This window comes from Coregonus lavaretus (genome assembly GCF_964263955.1).
Source record: "Coregonus lavaretus genome assembly, contig: HAP1_SCAFFOLD_2453, whole genome shotgun sequence".
Lineage (NCBI taxonomy): Eukaryota > Metazoa > Chordata > Actinopteri > Salmoniformes > Salmonidae > Coregonus > Coregonus lavaretus.
The window spans coordinates 51,131-67,340 of record NW_028159301.1 but is presented as its reverse complement, the minus strand read 5'-3'; the positions used below and the strand labels follow the sequence as shown (position 1 = coordinate 67,340).

Below are 16,210 nucleotides of genomic sequence, written 5' to 3'. Positions count from 1 at the left end.
CGGATAGTCATAATTTAGCCTAATAATATAACTCAAATCACTGATTGCAAAAAAGACTGTTCAATGCATGGTATGGCGTAGAGGTGGCAGGCCAGTATAGTGTTAGAGTGTTGGGCCAGTAACCGAAAGGTCACTGGCCCGAATACCCAAACCGACAAGGTGAAAAATCTGTCAATGTGCCTGCCCTTGAGCAAGGCACTTAACCCCAATTTGCTCCAGGGGTGCCATACTACTATTGCCGACACTGTGAAACAACACATTTCACTGCACCTTCCAGTGTATGTGACAATACATCTTATTTTCAATTAGTATTTTCATTGGAGATATGTTTCTTCTTACTTTGCGAAAAATGAAAAACACATTTAATTCTCCTACACTTTACAGTGCATTCGGAAAGTATTCAGACCCCTTGACTTTTTCCACATTTTGTTACGTTAGAGCCTTATTCTAAAATTGATTAAAATAGTTTTTTTCCCCTCATCAATATTCACACAATACCCCATAATGACAAAGCAAAAACGGGTTTGTACACATTTTAGCAAATTTATACAACAAAAAAACACTGAAATAATCACATTTACATAAGTATTCAGACCCTTTACTCAGTACCTTTGGCAGCGATTACAGCCTCGAGTCTTCTTGGGTATGACACTAAAAGCTTGGCACACCTGTATTTGGGGAGTTTCTCTCATTATTCTCTGCAGATCCTCTCAAGCTTTGTCAGCTTGGATGGGGAGCGTCGCTGCAAAACTATTTTCAGGCCTCTCCAGAGATGTTCGATCGGGTTCAAGTCCGGGCACTGGCTGGGCCACTCAAACACATTCAGAGACTTGTTCCGAAGCCACTCCTGTGTTGTCTTGGCTGTGTGCTTAGGGTCGTTGTCCTGTTGGAAGGTGAACCTTCGCCCCAGTCTGAGGTCCTGAGTGCTCTGGAGCAGGTTTTCATCAAGGATCTCTCTGTACTTTGCTTCGTTCATCTTTCCCTCGATCCTGACTAGTCTCCCAGTCCCTGGCACTGAAAAACATCCCCACAGCATGATGCTGCCACCACCATGCTTCACCATGCTTTTCCTCCAGACGTGACATTTGGCATTGAGGCCAAAGAGTTAAATCTTGGTTTCATCAGTACGAGAGAACCTTGTTTCTCATGGTCTGAGAGTCTTTAGGTGCCTTTTGGCAAATACAGTGCCATCACTTTGGCTGTCATGTGCCTTTTACTGAGGAGTGGCTTCCGTCTGGCCACCCTACCATAAAGGCCTGATTGGTGGAGTGCTGCAGAGATGGATGTCCTTCTGGAAGGTTCTACCATCTCCACAGAGGAACTCTGGAGCTCTGTCAGAGTGACCATCGGGTTCTTGGTCACCTCCCTGACCAAGGCCCTTCTCCCCCGGTTGTTCAGTTTGGCTGGGCGGCCAGCTCTAGGAAGATTCTTGGTGGTTCTAAACTTCTTCCATTTAAGAATGATGGAGGCCACAGTGTTTTTAGGGACCTTCAATGCCGCATACATTTTTTGGTACCCTTCCCAAGATCTGTGCCTCGACACAATCCTGGATCTGATCTTTATGGACAATTCCTTCGACCTCATGGCTTGGTTTTTGTTCTGACATGCACTGTCAACCGTGGGACCTTATATAGACAATTAATTTGATCACAGGTGGACACCAATCAAGTTGTAGAAACATCTCAAGGATGATCAATGGAAAAAGGATGCACCTGAGCTCAATTTCTAGTCTCATAGCAAAGGGTCTGAATACTTACAGTACCAGTCAAAAGTTTGGACACACCTACTCATTCAAGGGTTTTTCTTTATTTTTACTATTTTCTACATTGTATGGAATCATGTAGTAACCAAAAAAGTGTTAAACAAATCAAAATATATTTTATATTTGAGATTCTCCAAAGTAGGATAAACTGGAGGAGGCGGCCTCCCGAGTGGCGCAGAGGTCTAAGGCACTGAATCGCAGGCGTCACTACAGACCCGGGTTCGATCCCAGGCTGTGTCACAGCTGGCCGTGACCGGGAGACCCATGAGGCGGTGCACAAATGGCCCAGCGTCATCCGGGTTAGGGGAGGGTTTGGACGGCCGGGATTTCCTTGTCCCATCGCGCTCTAGCAATCCCTTGTGGCGGGCCGGGCGCCTGCAAACTGACTTTGGTCACATTGGTGCGGCTGGTTTCCGGGTTAAGCGAGCAGTGCGGCTTGGCAGTGTCGTGTTTCGGAGGACGCATGGCTCTCAACCTTCGCCTCTCCCAAGTCCGTAGGGGAGTTGCAGCAATGGGACAAGACTGTAACTACCAATTGGGGAGAAAAAGGGGTAAAAGTACAAACAATTATATATAATAATAATAACAACAAAAACTAACAAAAAAACTGGAGGAGGAAAGTATTGTCCAAAAACTAACTTTTAAGTGGCACTGACCCAACAATGATAAAGAGTGAATACTCACCGGAGATATGGCAGATGCTCTCCGCTGCTGCCTATAACATAGGCTATTAGCCTACTATTGTTCACTCAATTAAGTTGATAATTTTGATAACTAAAAGACAGATTAGAGTATTTTAATTGTCTTCTCTTTAAAGCAATAGCCATTTGCTTTCCAAACTATGTTTTCCCGCGATTGCATTTAGACTTCTCACTGACAGCTGCAACTCAACAATCATCTATTTGGTATTTGCTGCGCACGCTGCCTTTTCCTTCCGAGTGTTGAAAACAATCCACACATTTTTATTTTTAAGGCTAGGGGAAGCTAAAGATCCTCTATGGCCAAATCATGCTTTAGTAGCCTTTTATGAATGATTTTATTTATTTCTGTATAAACAGGAGAAGGCTAATTAGGCTATATAATTTTGGCAATTTAATTCAATTTACTTAGAAAAAGCTTAGCTTCCCCTAGCCTTATGGACACACCACCTATGAGCCTATGTCAATCTACTATCCCAAATGGTAGAAATGTTTACCTATTCGGTTGGTCAGTTTGTCGAGAAAGAAACAGCCCAACAGACTCTGGGACAGTTGTGGGACGATAGATCCCAAATTCATCCAACCAGTAGGCCTAGGCTACAAAAACAATCTGACGCAACAGATCAGAACGTTTAGCTTAAAATTGATAAAATATTATTTATTCACATTATCAGAGCAGCAATACGCACAAGGCAGCAGGCTATGCGTGAATGTGTATTTGTTAACTGGACAATTAAAGAAAGTTGAAAACCAATAGAAGAACATGTGAGAAACGGGCTACTGGTTTCAATGGCATATGAAAGTCTTTTTTATTTATTTTTTATTGCCTCCACGGATTTTGCCTCATAATATGTAGTAAAACGTTCAGGTTTCAAACAATTAAGAAGCTATATGTTTCAAAATGCATACTGCCTCCAGCTCATTGCAAAGTGGTGTGTCATGCGCTGATGAAGCCTACCACCTTCCATTGCCTATGCATTTGAATGGTGAATTGGAAGCGCGCTTCAATTACCAAATCAAATCAAATTTTATTTGCCACATGTGCCGAATACAACCGGTGTAGACATTACAGTGAAATGCTTACTTACAAGCCCTTAACCAACAATGCAAAGTAAAAAAAAAAAAAAAAAGTGTTAAGCAAAACATTATTTTTTTTATAACTAAAGAGCAGCAGTAAAATAAAATAACAGTAGGGAGGCTATATACAGGGGGGTACCGGTGCAGAGTCAAAGTGCGGGGGCACCTGCCAGTTGAGAAATATGAATAGTAGCTATTTTTAATCGTGGCCCAAAAATAGTTTTTTACACATGATTGCATTTAGAAATGTTGCTCAATGATTGGACTTATAAAAGCGCTGTCTGATAGATTTTCCGCTCAAAGGCACTGTATGCTATGAGCGTGTGATAAATAAGATACAGTGCCATCAAAAAGTATTCACACCCCTTGAATTTTTCCAAATATTGTTGTGGTATAGCCTTAATAAAATTATGTTTTTCAATTTTTTTAAACAAATTAATTAAAAATGAAAAGCTGAAATGTCTTGAGTCAATAAGTATTCAACCCCTTTATTATGGCAAGCCTAAATAAATTCAGGAGTAAACATTTGCTTAACAAGTAATAAATTGCACGGACTCTTTCTGTGTGCAAAAATAGTGTTTAACATGATAAATGACTACCTCATCTCTGTACCCCACACACAATTATCTGTAAGGTCCCTCAGTCGAGCAGTGAATTTTAAACACATATTCAACCACAAAGACCAGGGAGATTTACCAACGCCTCGCAAAGAAGGGCACCTATTGGTAGATGGTAAAAAATAAAAAAAGCAGACATTGAATATCCCCTTGAGCATGGTGAAGTTATTAATTACACTTTGGATGGTGTATCAATACACCCAGTCACTACAAAGATACAGGTGTCCTTCCTAACTCAGTTGCCAGAGAGGAAAGAAACTGCTCAGGGATTTCACAATGAGGCCAATTGTGACTTTAAAACAGTTAAAGTGTTTAATGGCTGTGATAGGAAAAAACTGAGGATGGACTTAAATTTACTTCAGAATCTATGGCAAGACCTGAAAACAGTTGCCTAGCAATGATCAAGAACCAATTTCACAGAGCTTGAAGAATTTTGAAAAGAAAAATGGGCAAATGTTTCACAATCCAGGTGTGGAAAGCTCTTAGAGACTTACCCAGAAAGATTCACAGCTGTAATCGCTGCCAAAGGTGCTTCTACAAAATATTGACTCAGTGGTGTGAATACTTATGTAAATGAGATACTTCTGTATTTCATTTTCAATAAACTTGCAAACATTTTAAAAACATGTTTCCACGTTGTAATTATGGGATATTATGTGTAGATGGGCGAGAATGTATTTTCATTTAATCCATTTTGAATTCGGGCTATAACACAACAAAATGCGGAATAAGTCAAGGAGTATGAATACTGTCTGAAGGCCCTGTACATAACGAATATACACACGTGCCAATTTAATTCCACTAAATTATGCAAATTAACCCATAGACAGGTAAGCATGACCGGTCAAATGTATTTACATCAACTGGTATTCTCATCAATGAATAGGCTAAAAAGCATTATTCCACAATGGGATTGTTTTCCCGGACAATTGGTCGGTGCAAATTGTATTTATCAGATTCAAAAAACAACAAAAAAATGCTGGCTATTATCAGTTAACGGAAACCCTGACACACACAAACATACAGTTACAGATTGCTTTCTGTCTACCACTTGAAACCTAGCCAGACGTTTACCTAACATATTAATCCCTGTTTACCTTCTGGCACTGCAGGCAGCAGCCTCACCTAAAAAGACAGACAGACACAGACACACAGAGAGACAGAGAGACAGAGAGACAGAGAGACAGAGAGACAGAGAGACAGAGAGAGAGAGAGAGAGAGAGAGAGAGAGAGAGAGAGAGAGAGAGAGAGAGAGAGAGAGAGAGAGAGATCAGGTAGTAAAATGGTGTGTGATGTTTTGATGTCTCCCCACAGGCCAGGTCACAATCCTACAACTGTGCCTCTCTCCAACACACACTCATATTCCGTCCATGTTCACAGTCTTCGCTGTGACCTCCTGGTGAACCCAGAGAGGAGCCTCCTCCCAGCCTGGCCCGCCCCCTCATAAACACACACATGTAGGCCTGCACAATTCATCTACTTTTAATCGAAATTGCGAGGTTGACATGTGCAATATCCATATCGCAAGAGGCTGAGATTTGACGCCCTATAATATGTCATCTCTCTCCAGTCTCCCTCCCTCTCTCATGCGGCTACTTGCTTTCGACACACACCAAGCCCCGCCCCCTGTCACTCAAGCAGGCACAGCTGGCTGTTAGATTCACTCACTCAACCTGCGTCTGCAATACATGCGTCTGTTAGCTAGCCATGCAGTCAAGAAACAAGGACGACACTTATTCCAACTTTGCTTCTTCATACCAATCCACATGTTTTCTGTATTATACTATTAGTTTGTGTACCTTTATCTCTGCAAGCCGCTAGTTAGTTATTAGTCTTATCAAGCTTCACATCGTGCCTAAAAAAAAAAGTGTTAGCCACTAATGCTAATCGCTAACTAGCTAGCTAAGTACATTGAGCTAGTAAAGATTATGGAGCTAGGGCTAATTCGGCTGCCAGTGGTGGTGCCAGCATGTTACTTGTGCAACGACATGTTCTGAATCAGAGCGAAATAGGTGAAGCATATTCTAAAATCTTTGTCTGAATATAACATCTTTTCAAATCAATCAAATAAAATGGTATTTGTCACATGCGCCGGATACAACGGGTGTAGACTTAACTGTGAAATGCTTGCTTACGAGCCCTTCCCTACGATACAGAGTTTTAAAATTATAATAAAAACAAAAAAATAGTAACACAAGAGGAATAAAATACATTAGAATAGAGCTATATATAGGGAGTACCAGTACCAGATCAATGTGCAGAGGTATGACATATTTGAGGTAGATACAGTTGAAGTCGGAAGTTTACATACACTTAGGTTGGAGTCATTAAAACTCGTTTTTCAACCACTCCACACATTTCTTGTTAACAAACTATAGTTTTGGCAAGTCGGTTAGGACATCTACTTTGTGCATGACAGAAGTAATTTTTCCAACAATTGTTTACAGACAGATTATTTCACTTATAATTCACTGTATCACAATTCCAGTGGGTCAGAAGTTTACATACACTAAGTTGACTGTGCCTTTAAACAGCTTGGAAAATTCCAGATGATGATGTCATGGCTTTAGAAGCTTCTGATAGGCTAATTGACATCAATTGAGTCAATTGGAGGTGTACCTGGGGATGTATTTCAAGGCCTACCTTCAAACTCAGTGCCTCTTTGCTTGACATCATGGGAAAATCCCCTCAGAAAAAAAATGGTACACCTCCACAAGTCTGGTTCATCCTTGGGAGCAATTTCCAAACGCCTGAAGGTACCACGTTCATCTGTACAAACAATAGTACGTAAGTATAAACACCATGGGACCACACAGCCGTCATACCGCTCAGGAAGGAGATGCGTTCTGTCTCCTAGAGATGAACGTACTTTGGTGCGAAAAGTGCAAATCAATCCCAGAACAACAGCAAAGGACCTTGTGAAGATGCTGGAGGAAACAGGTACAAAATTATCTATATCCACAGTAAAACAAGTCCTATATCGACATAACCTGAAAGGCCGCTCAGCAAGGAAGAAGCCACAGCTCAAAACCGCCATAAAAAAGCCAGACTAGGGTTTGCAACTGCACATGGGGACAAAGATCATACTTTTTGGAGAAATGTCCTCTGGTCTGATGAAACAAAAATAGAACTGTTTGGCCATAATGACCATCGTTATGTTTGGAGGAAAAAAGGGGTCACTTGCAAGTTGAAGAACACCATCCCAACCGTGAAGCACGTGGGTGGCAGCATCATGCTGTGGGGGTGCTTTGCTGCAGGAAGGACTGGTGCACTTCACAAAATAGATGGCATCATGAGGAAGGAAAATTATGTGGATATATTGAAGCAACATCTCAAGACATCAGTCAGGAAGTTAAAGCTTGGTCGCAAATGGGTCTTCCAAATGGACAATGACCCCAAGCATACTTCCAAAGTTGTGGCAAAATGGCTTAAGGACAACAAAGCCAAGGTATCGGAGTGGCCACTAAGCCCTGATCTCAATCCTATAGAACATTTGTGGGCAGAACTGAAAAAGCATGTGCGAGCAAGGAGGCCTACAAACCTGACTCAGTTACACCAGCTCTGTCAGGCGGAATGGGCCAAAATTCACCCAACTTATTGTGGGAAGCTTGTGGAAGGCTACCCGAAACGTTTGACCCAAGTTAAACAATTTAAAGGCAATGCTACCAAATACTAATTGAGTGTATGTAAACTTCTGATCCACTGGGAATGTGATGAAAGAAATAAAAGCTGAAATAAATCATTCTCTCTACTATTATTCTGACATTTCACATTCTTAAAATAAAGTTGTGATCCTAACTGACCTAAGACAGGGAATTTTTACTAGGATTAAATGTCAGGAATTGTGAAAAACTGAGTTTAAATGTATTTGGCTAAGGTGTGTGTAAACTTCCGACTTCAACTGTATGTACATGAAGGCAGGGTAAAGTGACTAAGCATCAGGATAGATACGAGTAAAATAAAGAACAGAGTAGCAGAAGCACGTGATGAGTGTAAAAGTGTGTTTGTGAGTGTGTATTTGTCTTGTGTCGTATGCGTGTATTTTTGTGTTGTCGGTAGGCATGTGTGTGCGTATGTAATGAATGTGTGTGGGTGTCAGTGTAGTGTGTGTATATAGCGTGTGTATATAGTATTGTGCATAGAGTCAGTGCAAGATAGGGTCAGTGCAGATAGTCCAGGTAACCATTAATTAACTATTTAGCAGTTTTATGGCTTGGGGGTAGAAGCGGTCTCGGAGCCTGTTGGTAGCAGTGTGAACAGATTATGGCTTGAGTGGCTGAAGTCTTTTCCAATTCTTCAGGCCTTCCTCTGACACCGCCTGGTATAGAGGTCCTGGATGGCAGGGAGCTCAGCCCTAGTGATGTACTGGGCTGTCTGCACCACACTCTGTAGCGCTTCGCAGTAGAGGGTGGTGCATTTGCCATATCAAGTGGTGATGCATTCAGTCAAGATGCTCTCGATGGTGCAGCTGTAGAACTTTTGGAGGACAGAAGAGCCCATGCAAAATCTTTTCAGCTTCCTGAGGCGGAAGAGGCGCTGCGGTGTCCTGTTCACGACTATGCGGGTGTGTGTGGACCATGTAAGTCCTTAGTGATGTGGACGCCAAGGAACTTGAAGCTCTCGACCCGCTCCACTACTGCCCCGTCAATATGGATGGGGACGTGCTCTCTCCTCTTTCTCCTGTAGTCCACGATCAGCTACTTGGTCTTACTGACGTTGAAGGAGAGGTTGTTGTCATGGAACCACACTGCCAAGTCTCTGACCTCCTCCCTGCAGGCTGTATCATCGCCGTCTGCGATCAGGCCTACCACCGTTGTGTCGTCCGCAAACTTGATGATGGTGTTGGAGTCGTGCTTGGCCACGCAGTCGTGGATGAACAGGGAGTACAGGAGGAGACTAAGCACACACCCTTGAGGGGCACCTTTGTTGAGGATCAGTGTTGCGGAGGTATTGTTGCCTACCCTCACCACCTGGGTAATTAGGGTCCCCTGGGAAACACTGACCAACACATTGGCTTCTACCCTATAACAACTACTACTATACTGGCTTTTTCATTTGTTGTCATGCCAATAGCCTACTCATTCCATTTCTATGATTCCAACAGATCACATAATATATACTACTACAATATATGCCATTTATTAGTGATGGGAGAAAAAAATATCTGAATATTATTTTTGCGGTAGTAGGCTGTACCTGCACCAAAACTCCAGTATGTGTATTTCATAGCTTGTTGTCCATCTTCCATTTAAAAAAGGAGCCAATTTGTTTTCAACACTTTTTCTCATGGCTCTCTCTTGTCCCTCTGCAGCAGACATATGGTGAGCAATATGTTTGGAACATTGAATCACAATAAAATCACAGTATCAAATCGCAATACACATCATATCAGCACCTTAGTATCGTGATAAGATCGTATCGTGAGGTCCCTGGCAATTCCCAGCCCTACCTTTTATATATACAGTACCAGTCAAAAGTTTGGACACACCTACTCATTCCAGGGTTTTTCTTTATTTTTACTATTTTCTACATTGTAGAATAATAGTGAAGACATCAAAACTATGAAATAATACATATGCAATCATGTAGTAACCAAAAAAGTGTTAAACAAATAAAAATATATGTCGTTATATTTGATATTATTCAAAGTAGCCACCCTTTGCCTTGATGACAGCTTTGCACACTCTTGGCATTCTCTCAACCAGCTTCATGAGGTAGTCACCTGGAATGCATTTAAATTAACAGGTGTGCCTTGTTAAAAGTTAATTTGTGGAATTTATTTCCTTCTTAAAGTGTTTGAGCCAAACAGTTGTGTTGTGACAAGGTAGGGGTGGTATACAGAAGATGGTATTTTACCAAATAGGGCTAAGTCCATATTATGGCAAGAACAGCTCAAATAAGCAAAGGGAAACAACAGTCCATCATTACTTTAAGACATGAAGGTCAGTCAATCCAGAACATTTCAAGAACTTTGAAAGTTTCTTCAAGTGCAGTCACAAAAACCATCAAGCGCTATGATGAAACTGGCACTCATGAGGACCGCCACAGGAATGGAAGACCCAAGTAACCAGCCTCAGAAATTGCAGCCCAAGTAACAGACACATCTCAACATCAACTGTTCAGAGGAGACCGCGTGAATCAGGCCTTCATGGTCAAATTGCTGCAAAGAAACCACTACTAAAAGGACACCAATAAGAAGAAGAGACTTGCTTGGGCCAAGAAACACGAGCAATGGACATTAGACCGGTGGAAATCTGTCCTTTGGTCTTTTGAGATTTTTGGTTCCAACTGCCGTGTATGGATGATCTCCGCATGTGTGGTTCCCACCGTAAAGCATGGAGGAGGAGGTGTGATGGTGTGGGGGTGCTTCGCTGGTGACACTGCCAGTAATCTATTTAGAATTCAAGGCACACTTCCACATTTCTACCACAGCATTCTGCAGCAATACGTCATCCCATCTGGTTTGCGCTTAGTGGGACTATCATTTGTTGTGTAAGGGCTATTTGACCAAGGAGAGTGATGAGTGCTGCATCAGATGACCTGGCCTCCACAATCACCTGACCTCAACCCAAGATGGTTTGGGATGAGTTGGACCGCTGATTGAAGGGAAAGCAGCCAACAAGTGATCAGCATATGTGGGAACTCCTTCAAGACTGTTGGAAAAGCATTCCTCATGAAGCTGGTTGAGAGAATACCAAGAGTGTGCAATGCTGTCATCAAGGCAAAGGGTGGCTACTTTGAAGAATCTCAAATATAAAATATATTTTGATTTGTTTAACACTTTTTTGGTTACTACATGATTCCATATGTGTTACTTCATAGTTGATATCTTCACTATTATTCTCTAATGTAGAAGAAAATAAAGAAAATCCCTAAGCTACCTGTGGGCGGCAGGTAGCTTAGTGGTTAAGAGCGTTGTGCCAGTAACCGAAAGGTCGCTGGTTCTAATCCCCGAGCCGACTAGGTGAAAAATCTGTCGATGTGCCCTTGAGCAAGGCACTTAACCCTAATTGCTCATGTAAGTCGCTCTGGATAAGAGCGTCTGCTAAATGACTAAAATGTAAATGTAAAATGTAGGTGTCCAAACTTTTGACTGGTACTGTATGTGTTCCATTTAGCAGACACTTTGTCCAAAGCGAATTACAGTCATGCGTTCATAGTTATTTTACATATGGGTGGTCCCGGGAGTCGGACCCACTATCCTGCCGACCAAAGTGTTTTGATCTAAATCGTAATTAAAATCGCAATATTTGGTGAACATATTTAGATTTTTCTGCCAATATCGTGCAGCCCTCCGCACATGCCCCTTAAACAGGCCCCACACATCCCATTAATGAGACAAAATAAGCATGGGCTAACCACAGAACCTTGTGAGACGCCAACAGCCTCTGTGTGTGTGTCAATAGTTGATGGGAGTACTCTCATGAAGGGAGGCTCCATGATAAGGACAGGTTTTTGCTCCAGCCAAATCAGTTACACACAACACATTATCCTAGATAGATGATTCTTACCTCCGTTATCTGTCCTCTTGAGGGCGCCATCTTTGTGGGGGCACAGCTCACACCTCTGCAGAGAAAGAGAGAGGACGGAAGAAGACATGGGCCTTTAGCAAAACTCTTTACCATACAATTACACACAAACAGATATACAGTGCCATCAGAAAGTATTCATACCCCTTGACTTATTGCACATTTGGTTGTGTTACAGCCTGAATTCAAAATGGAATAAATAAAACAAATTATCGCACCCATCTACACACAATACCCCATAATGACAAAGTGAAAACATGTTTGTAGAAATGTTTGCAAATGTATTGAAAATGAAATACAGAAATATCTAATTTGCATAAGTAGAAGCAACTTTGGCAGCGATTACAGCTGTGAGTCTTTCTGGGTAAGTCTCTAAGAGCTTTCCACACCTGGATTGTGCTAAATTTGCCAATTGTTCTTTTAAAAATTCATCAAGCTCAGTCAAATTAGTTGTTGATCATTGCTAGACAACCATTTTCAGATCTTGACATAGATGTTCAAGTACACTAGAGAAAGAAAAGTGTTGGCCCCATGTTTCATGAGCTAAAATAAAAGATCCCAGATATTGCATATGCACAAAAAGCTTCTCTCAGATTTTGTGCACAAATTTGTTTACATCCCTGTTAGTTAGCATTTCTCCTTTGCCAAGATAATCCATCCACCTAACAGGTGTGGCATATCAACAAGCTGATTAAATAGCATGATCATTACACAGGTGCACCTTGTGCTGGGGACAATAAAAGGCCACTTTAAAAGGTGACGTTTTGTCACACAACCTAATGCCACAGATGTCTCAAGTTTTGAGGAAGAGTGCAATTGGCATGCTGACTGCAGGAATGTCCACCAGAGCTGTTGCCAGATAATTGAATGTTAATTTCTCTACCAATAGCGGCCTCCAACGTCATTTTAGAGAATTTGGCAGTACGTCCAAATGGCCTCACAACCGCAGACCACGTGTAACCACACCAGCCCAGGACATCCACATCCGGCTTCTTCACCTGCGGGATCATGAGACCAGCTATGTCAACGTTGTGAGCAGAGTGCCCCATGGTGGCGGTGGGGTTGTGGTATGGTATGGGCAAACATAAGCTACGACAACAAACAATTGCATTTCATCAACGTTAATTTGAATGCACAGACATACCGTGACGAGATCCTGAAGCCCATTGTGGTGCCATCACCTCATGGTTCAGCATGATAATGCACGGCCCCATGTCACAAGGATCTGTTCACAATTCCTGGTAGCTGAAAATGTCCATGGCCTGCATACTCACCAGACATGTCACCCATTGAGCATGTTTGGGATGCTCTGGATCGATGTGTACGACAGCGTGTTCCAGTTCCCGCCAATATGCAGCAACTTCGCACAGCATTTGAAAGAGGGGTGGGACAACATTCCACAGGCCACAATCAACAGCCTGATCAACTCTACGCGAAGGAGAGGTGTCATGCTGCATGAGGCAAATGGTGGTCACACCAGACACTGACCAGTTTTCTGAACTACGCCGCTACCTTTTTTATTTTTATTTTTAAGTATCTGTGACCAACCAATGCATATCTGTATTCACAGGCATGTGAAATCCATAAATTAGGGCCTAATGAATTTATTTCAGTTGACTGATTTCCTTATATGAACTGTAACTCAGTAAAACCTTTTTTTTTTTTTTTTTTACCAATGACCTGCCACTGGCATTAAAACAAAGCAGGTGTTTCCATGTATGCTGATGATTCAACCATATACGTATAAGCAACCACTGCTAATGAAGTCACTGAAACCCTTAAAGAGTTGCGGTCTGTTTTGGAATGGGTGGCCAGTAATAAACTGGTCCTGAACATCTCTAAAACTAAGAGCATTGTATTTGGTACAAATCATTCCCTAAGTTCTATACCTCAGCTGAATCTGGTAATGAATGGTGTGGCTGTTGAACAAGTTGAGGAGACTAAATTACTTAGTGTTACCTTAGATTGTAAACAGTAATGGTCAAAACATATAGATTCAATGGTTGTAAAGATGGGGAGAGGTCTGTCCGTAATAAAGAGAAGCTGTGCTTTTTCGACACCCCACTCCACAAAGCAAGTCCTGCAGGCTCTAGTTTTATCTTATCTTGATTACAGTCATATGGTCAAGTGCTGCAAAGAAGGACCTAGTGAAGCTGCAGCTGGCAAAGAACAAAGCGGCATGTCTTGCTCTTCATTGTAATCAGAGGGTTAATATTAATACTGTGCATGCCAGTCTCTCTTGGCTAAGAGTTGAGGAAAGACTGACTGCGTCACTTCTTGATTTTATAAGAAACATTAATGTGTTGGAAATTCTAAATTGTTTGCATCTAGTCAACTTACACACAGCACTGACACACACACTTACCCCACCAGATATGCCACCAGTGGTCTTTTCACATTCCCCAGGTCCAGAACAAATTCAAGGAAACATACAGTATTATACAGAGCCATGAGTGCATGGAACTTCCATCTTATATTGTGCAAACCTGGTTTCAAAAAACTCCCGGCACAACGCCTCTCCCGCATGTGACCTTTCTCTGTGTGTATGTCCTGACATGTATGTGGAACTGATAGACACACACACACTACATGTTCATGTAGTATGTCAATTGTAAAGTATTTTGTCTGTAATATATTTTTCGTTATGTGTCGGACGCCAGTAAGACTAACTGTCGACATTTGCGTCGGCTAATGGGGATCCTAATAAATCAAATAAAATTAGTGCCTTGTTGCAAACACTATCTTGTTGCAAACACAACTTTTTGCAGTTCTACTTTAGTGCATTTTTGCAAACAGGATCCATGTTTTGGAATATTTTTTTTCTGTACAGGCTTCTTTCTTTTCACTCTGTCAATTAGGTTAGTACTGTGGAGTAACTACAATGTTGTTGATCCATCCTCAGTTTTCTCCTATCACAGCCATTAAACTCTGGTAACTGTTTTAAAGTCACCATTGGCCTCCCTGTGGGGAACAGAGATGAGGTAGTCATTCAAAAATCATGCTAGACACTATTATTGCACACAGAGTGAGTCCATGCAACTTGTGACTTGTTAAGGTCATTTTTACCCCCAAACTTATTTAGGCTTGCCATAACAAAAGGGTTGAACACTTATTGAGTCAAGACATTTCACATTTTCATTTTTAATTACTTTGTACAAATTTATAAAACCATAATTCCACTTTGACATATGGGGTATTGTGTGTAGGCCAGTGACAAAAAAAATCTCAATTTTATCTATTTTAAATTCAGGCTGTAACACAACAAACTGTGGAAAAAGTCAAGGGGCGTGAATACTTTCTGAAGGCACCGTATACACACTCGCAAGCATGTACCCTACTATCTTACACACCCAGTATTTTTGGTAATCACTGATCCAACACTATCAAATAGGTGTAAGTCGGATTCCATGCCATAGCTCCCACATCCAGTTCTGTCATACTGTGTGGTTACTACTATGAGAAAGGGAGAGCCTAGTTGGCACCAAGCCTCAGCCTCTACTAAAACACAAACACACTGCCCAAGACTGTTTCCCTTTCCTGTGTGTGTGTGTGTGTATCCCTCCAGTCGTGCCCATTTCACGCCAGCTACTCCACCCCTCCCACAGGATGCCTGCCATCCCTCAGAAGAAAAAAGAAGAAAATCCTCTTCCCGCCAATTTTCGTCCACACAATATCACAAGCGAGTATGACCGCACTGTTTAACTGTTTCTACAGCCAGGATGAGGAAAGTACAAGCAAAAGATGCTGTTTTTTTCCCCCTTTGAGAAATATACTCTGGGGTTCATAGGCATGTCTGATGCTTCCACGGCTGACTGGCTCTTTCAGATATTGCCTAGGTGTAACTTTACACTGTAATAACCAATGTACTACTTGTTTTGGATTCGTTAATATAAGCACCACACGGTACTCTTTGCTACCAGGTAGTTGCCAATTGCGTTGAATTCTTTGAAGTAACTACCAGAGAGTAATAACATAATTTCCTATAAAGTACCAGCTAAATATTCGCGGAAACTGTACCATAAAACACAGTGCTGAGAATACGGTGTTGTTACTCTATTGGTCAGACTCACCACTCTGGCTGCTCTCTCCTGAGATTCACACTTCCTGCAGAACCAGGGTCCAGTGGGCACCTGCACGATGCCATAGCACGCTGCAGAGAGGACAGTACTGGGTTAATACCACACACCAGGATGCCATAGCAGCACTCTGCGGAGAGGACAGTACTGGGTTATTAAAGGCAGGGATGCAAACTGGTGAGGGCCCAAAAAGATGACAAAAGAATGGGCGCGGAAACCAAAAAATCTATAAACTGCAGGAAAATGTGCCTATTTGCAGAGTGGGGTTGTCACATGACCAACATTTTGCTAACGACGTGATACCAGGCCAAGTATCACAAAAACAAGTAGTATCATGATACCACTGGGTTTGTTCTCATTTTCTATACAGTGCCTTCAGAAAGTAGTCATACCCCTTGACTTATTCCACATCTTTGTTGTGTTACAGCCTGAATTAAAATGGATTCAATTG

General features: G+C 41.9%; 1 protein-coding gene across 1 annotated transcript in view; it reads right to left on the bottom strand.

Annotated features, from left to right (window-relative positions):
- LOC311123049 (protein AF-10-like) overlaps positions 1-16,210 on the bottom strand; it is a gene marked incomplete at its 3' end in the record, with an annotated part of 35,071 nt that overhangs the window by 9,471 nt on the left and 9,390 nt on the right. Inside the window, exons 2-3 of the mRNA XM_084197336.1 lie at positions 15,754-15,833; positions 11,666-11,720 (exon numbers count right to left, since the gene is read on the bottom strand). Of these exons, the coding sequence (XP_084053462.1) occupies positions 11,666-11,720; positions 15,754-15,833 (135 nt within the window). The remainder of the gene's footprint in view (positions 1-11,665; positions 11,721-15,753; positions 15,834-16,210) is intronic.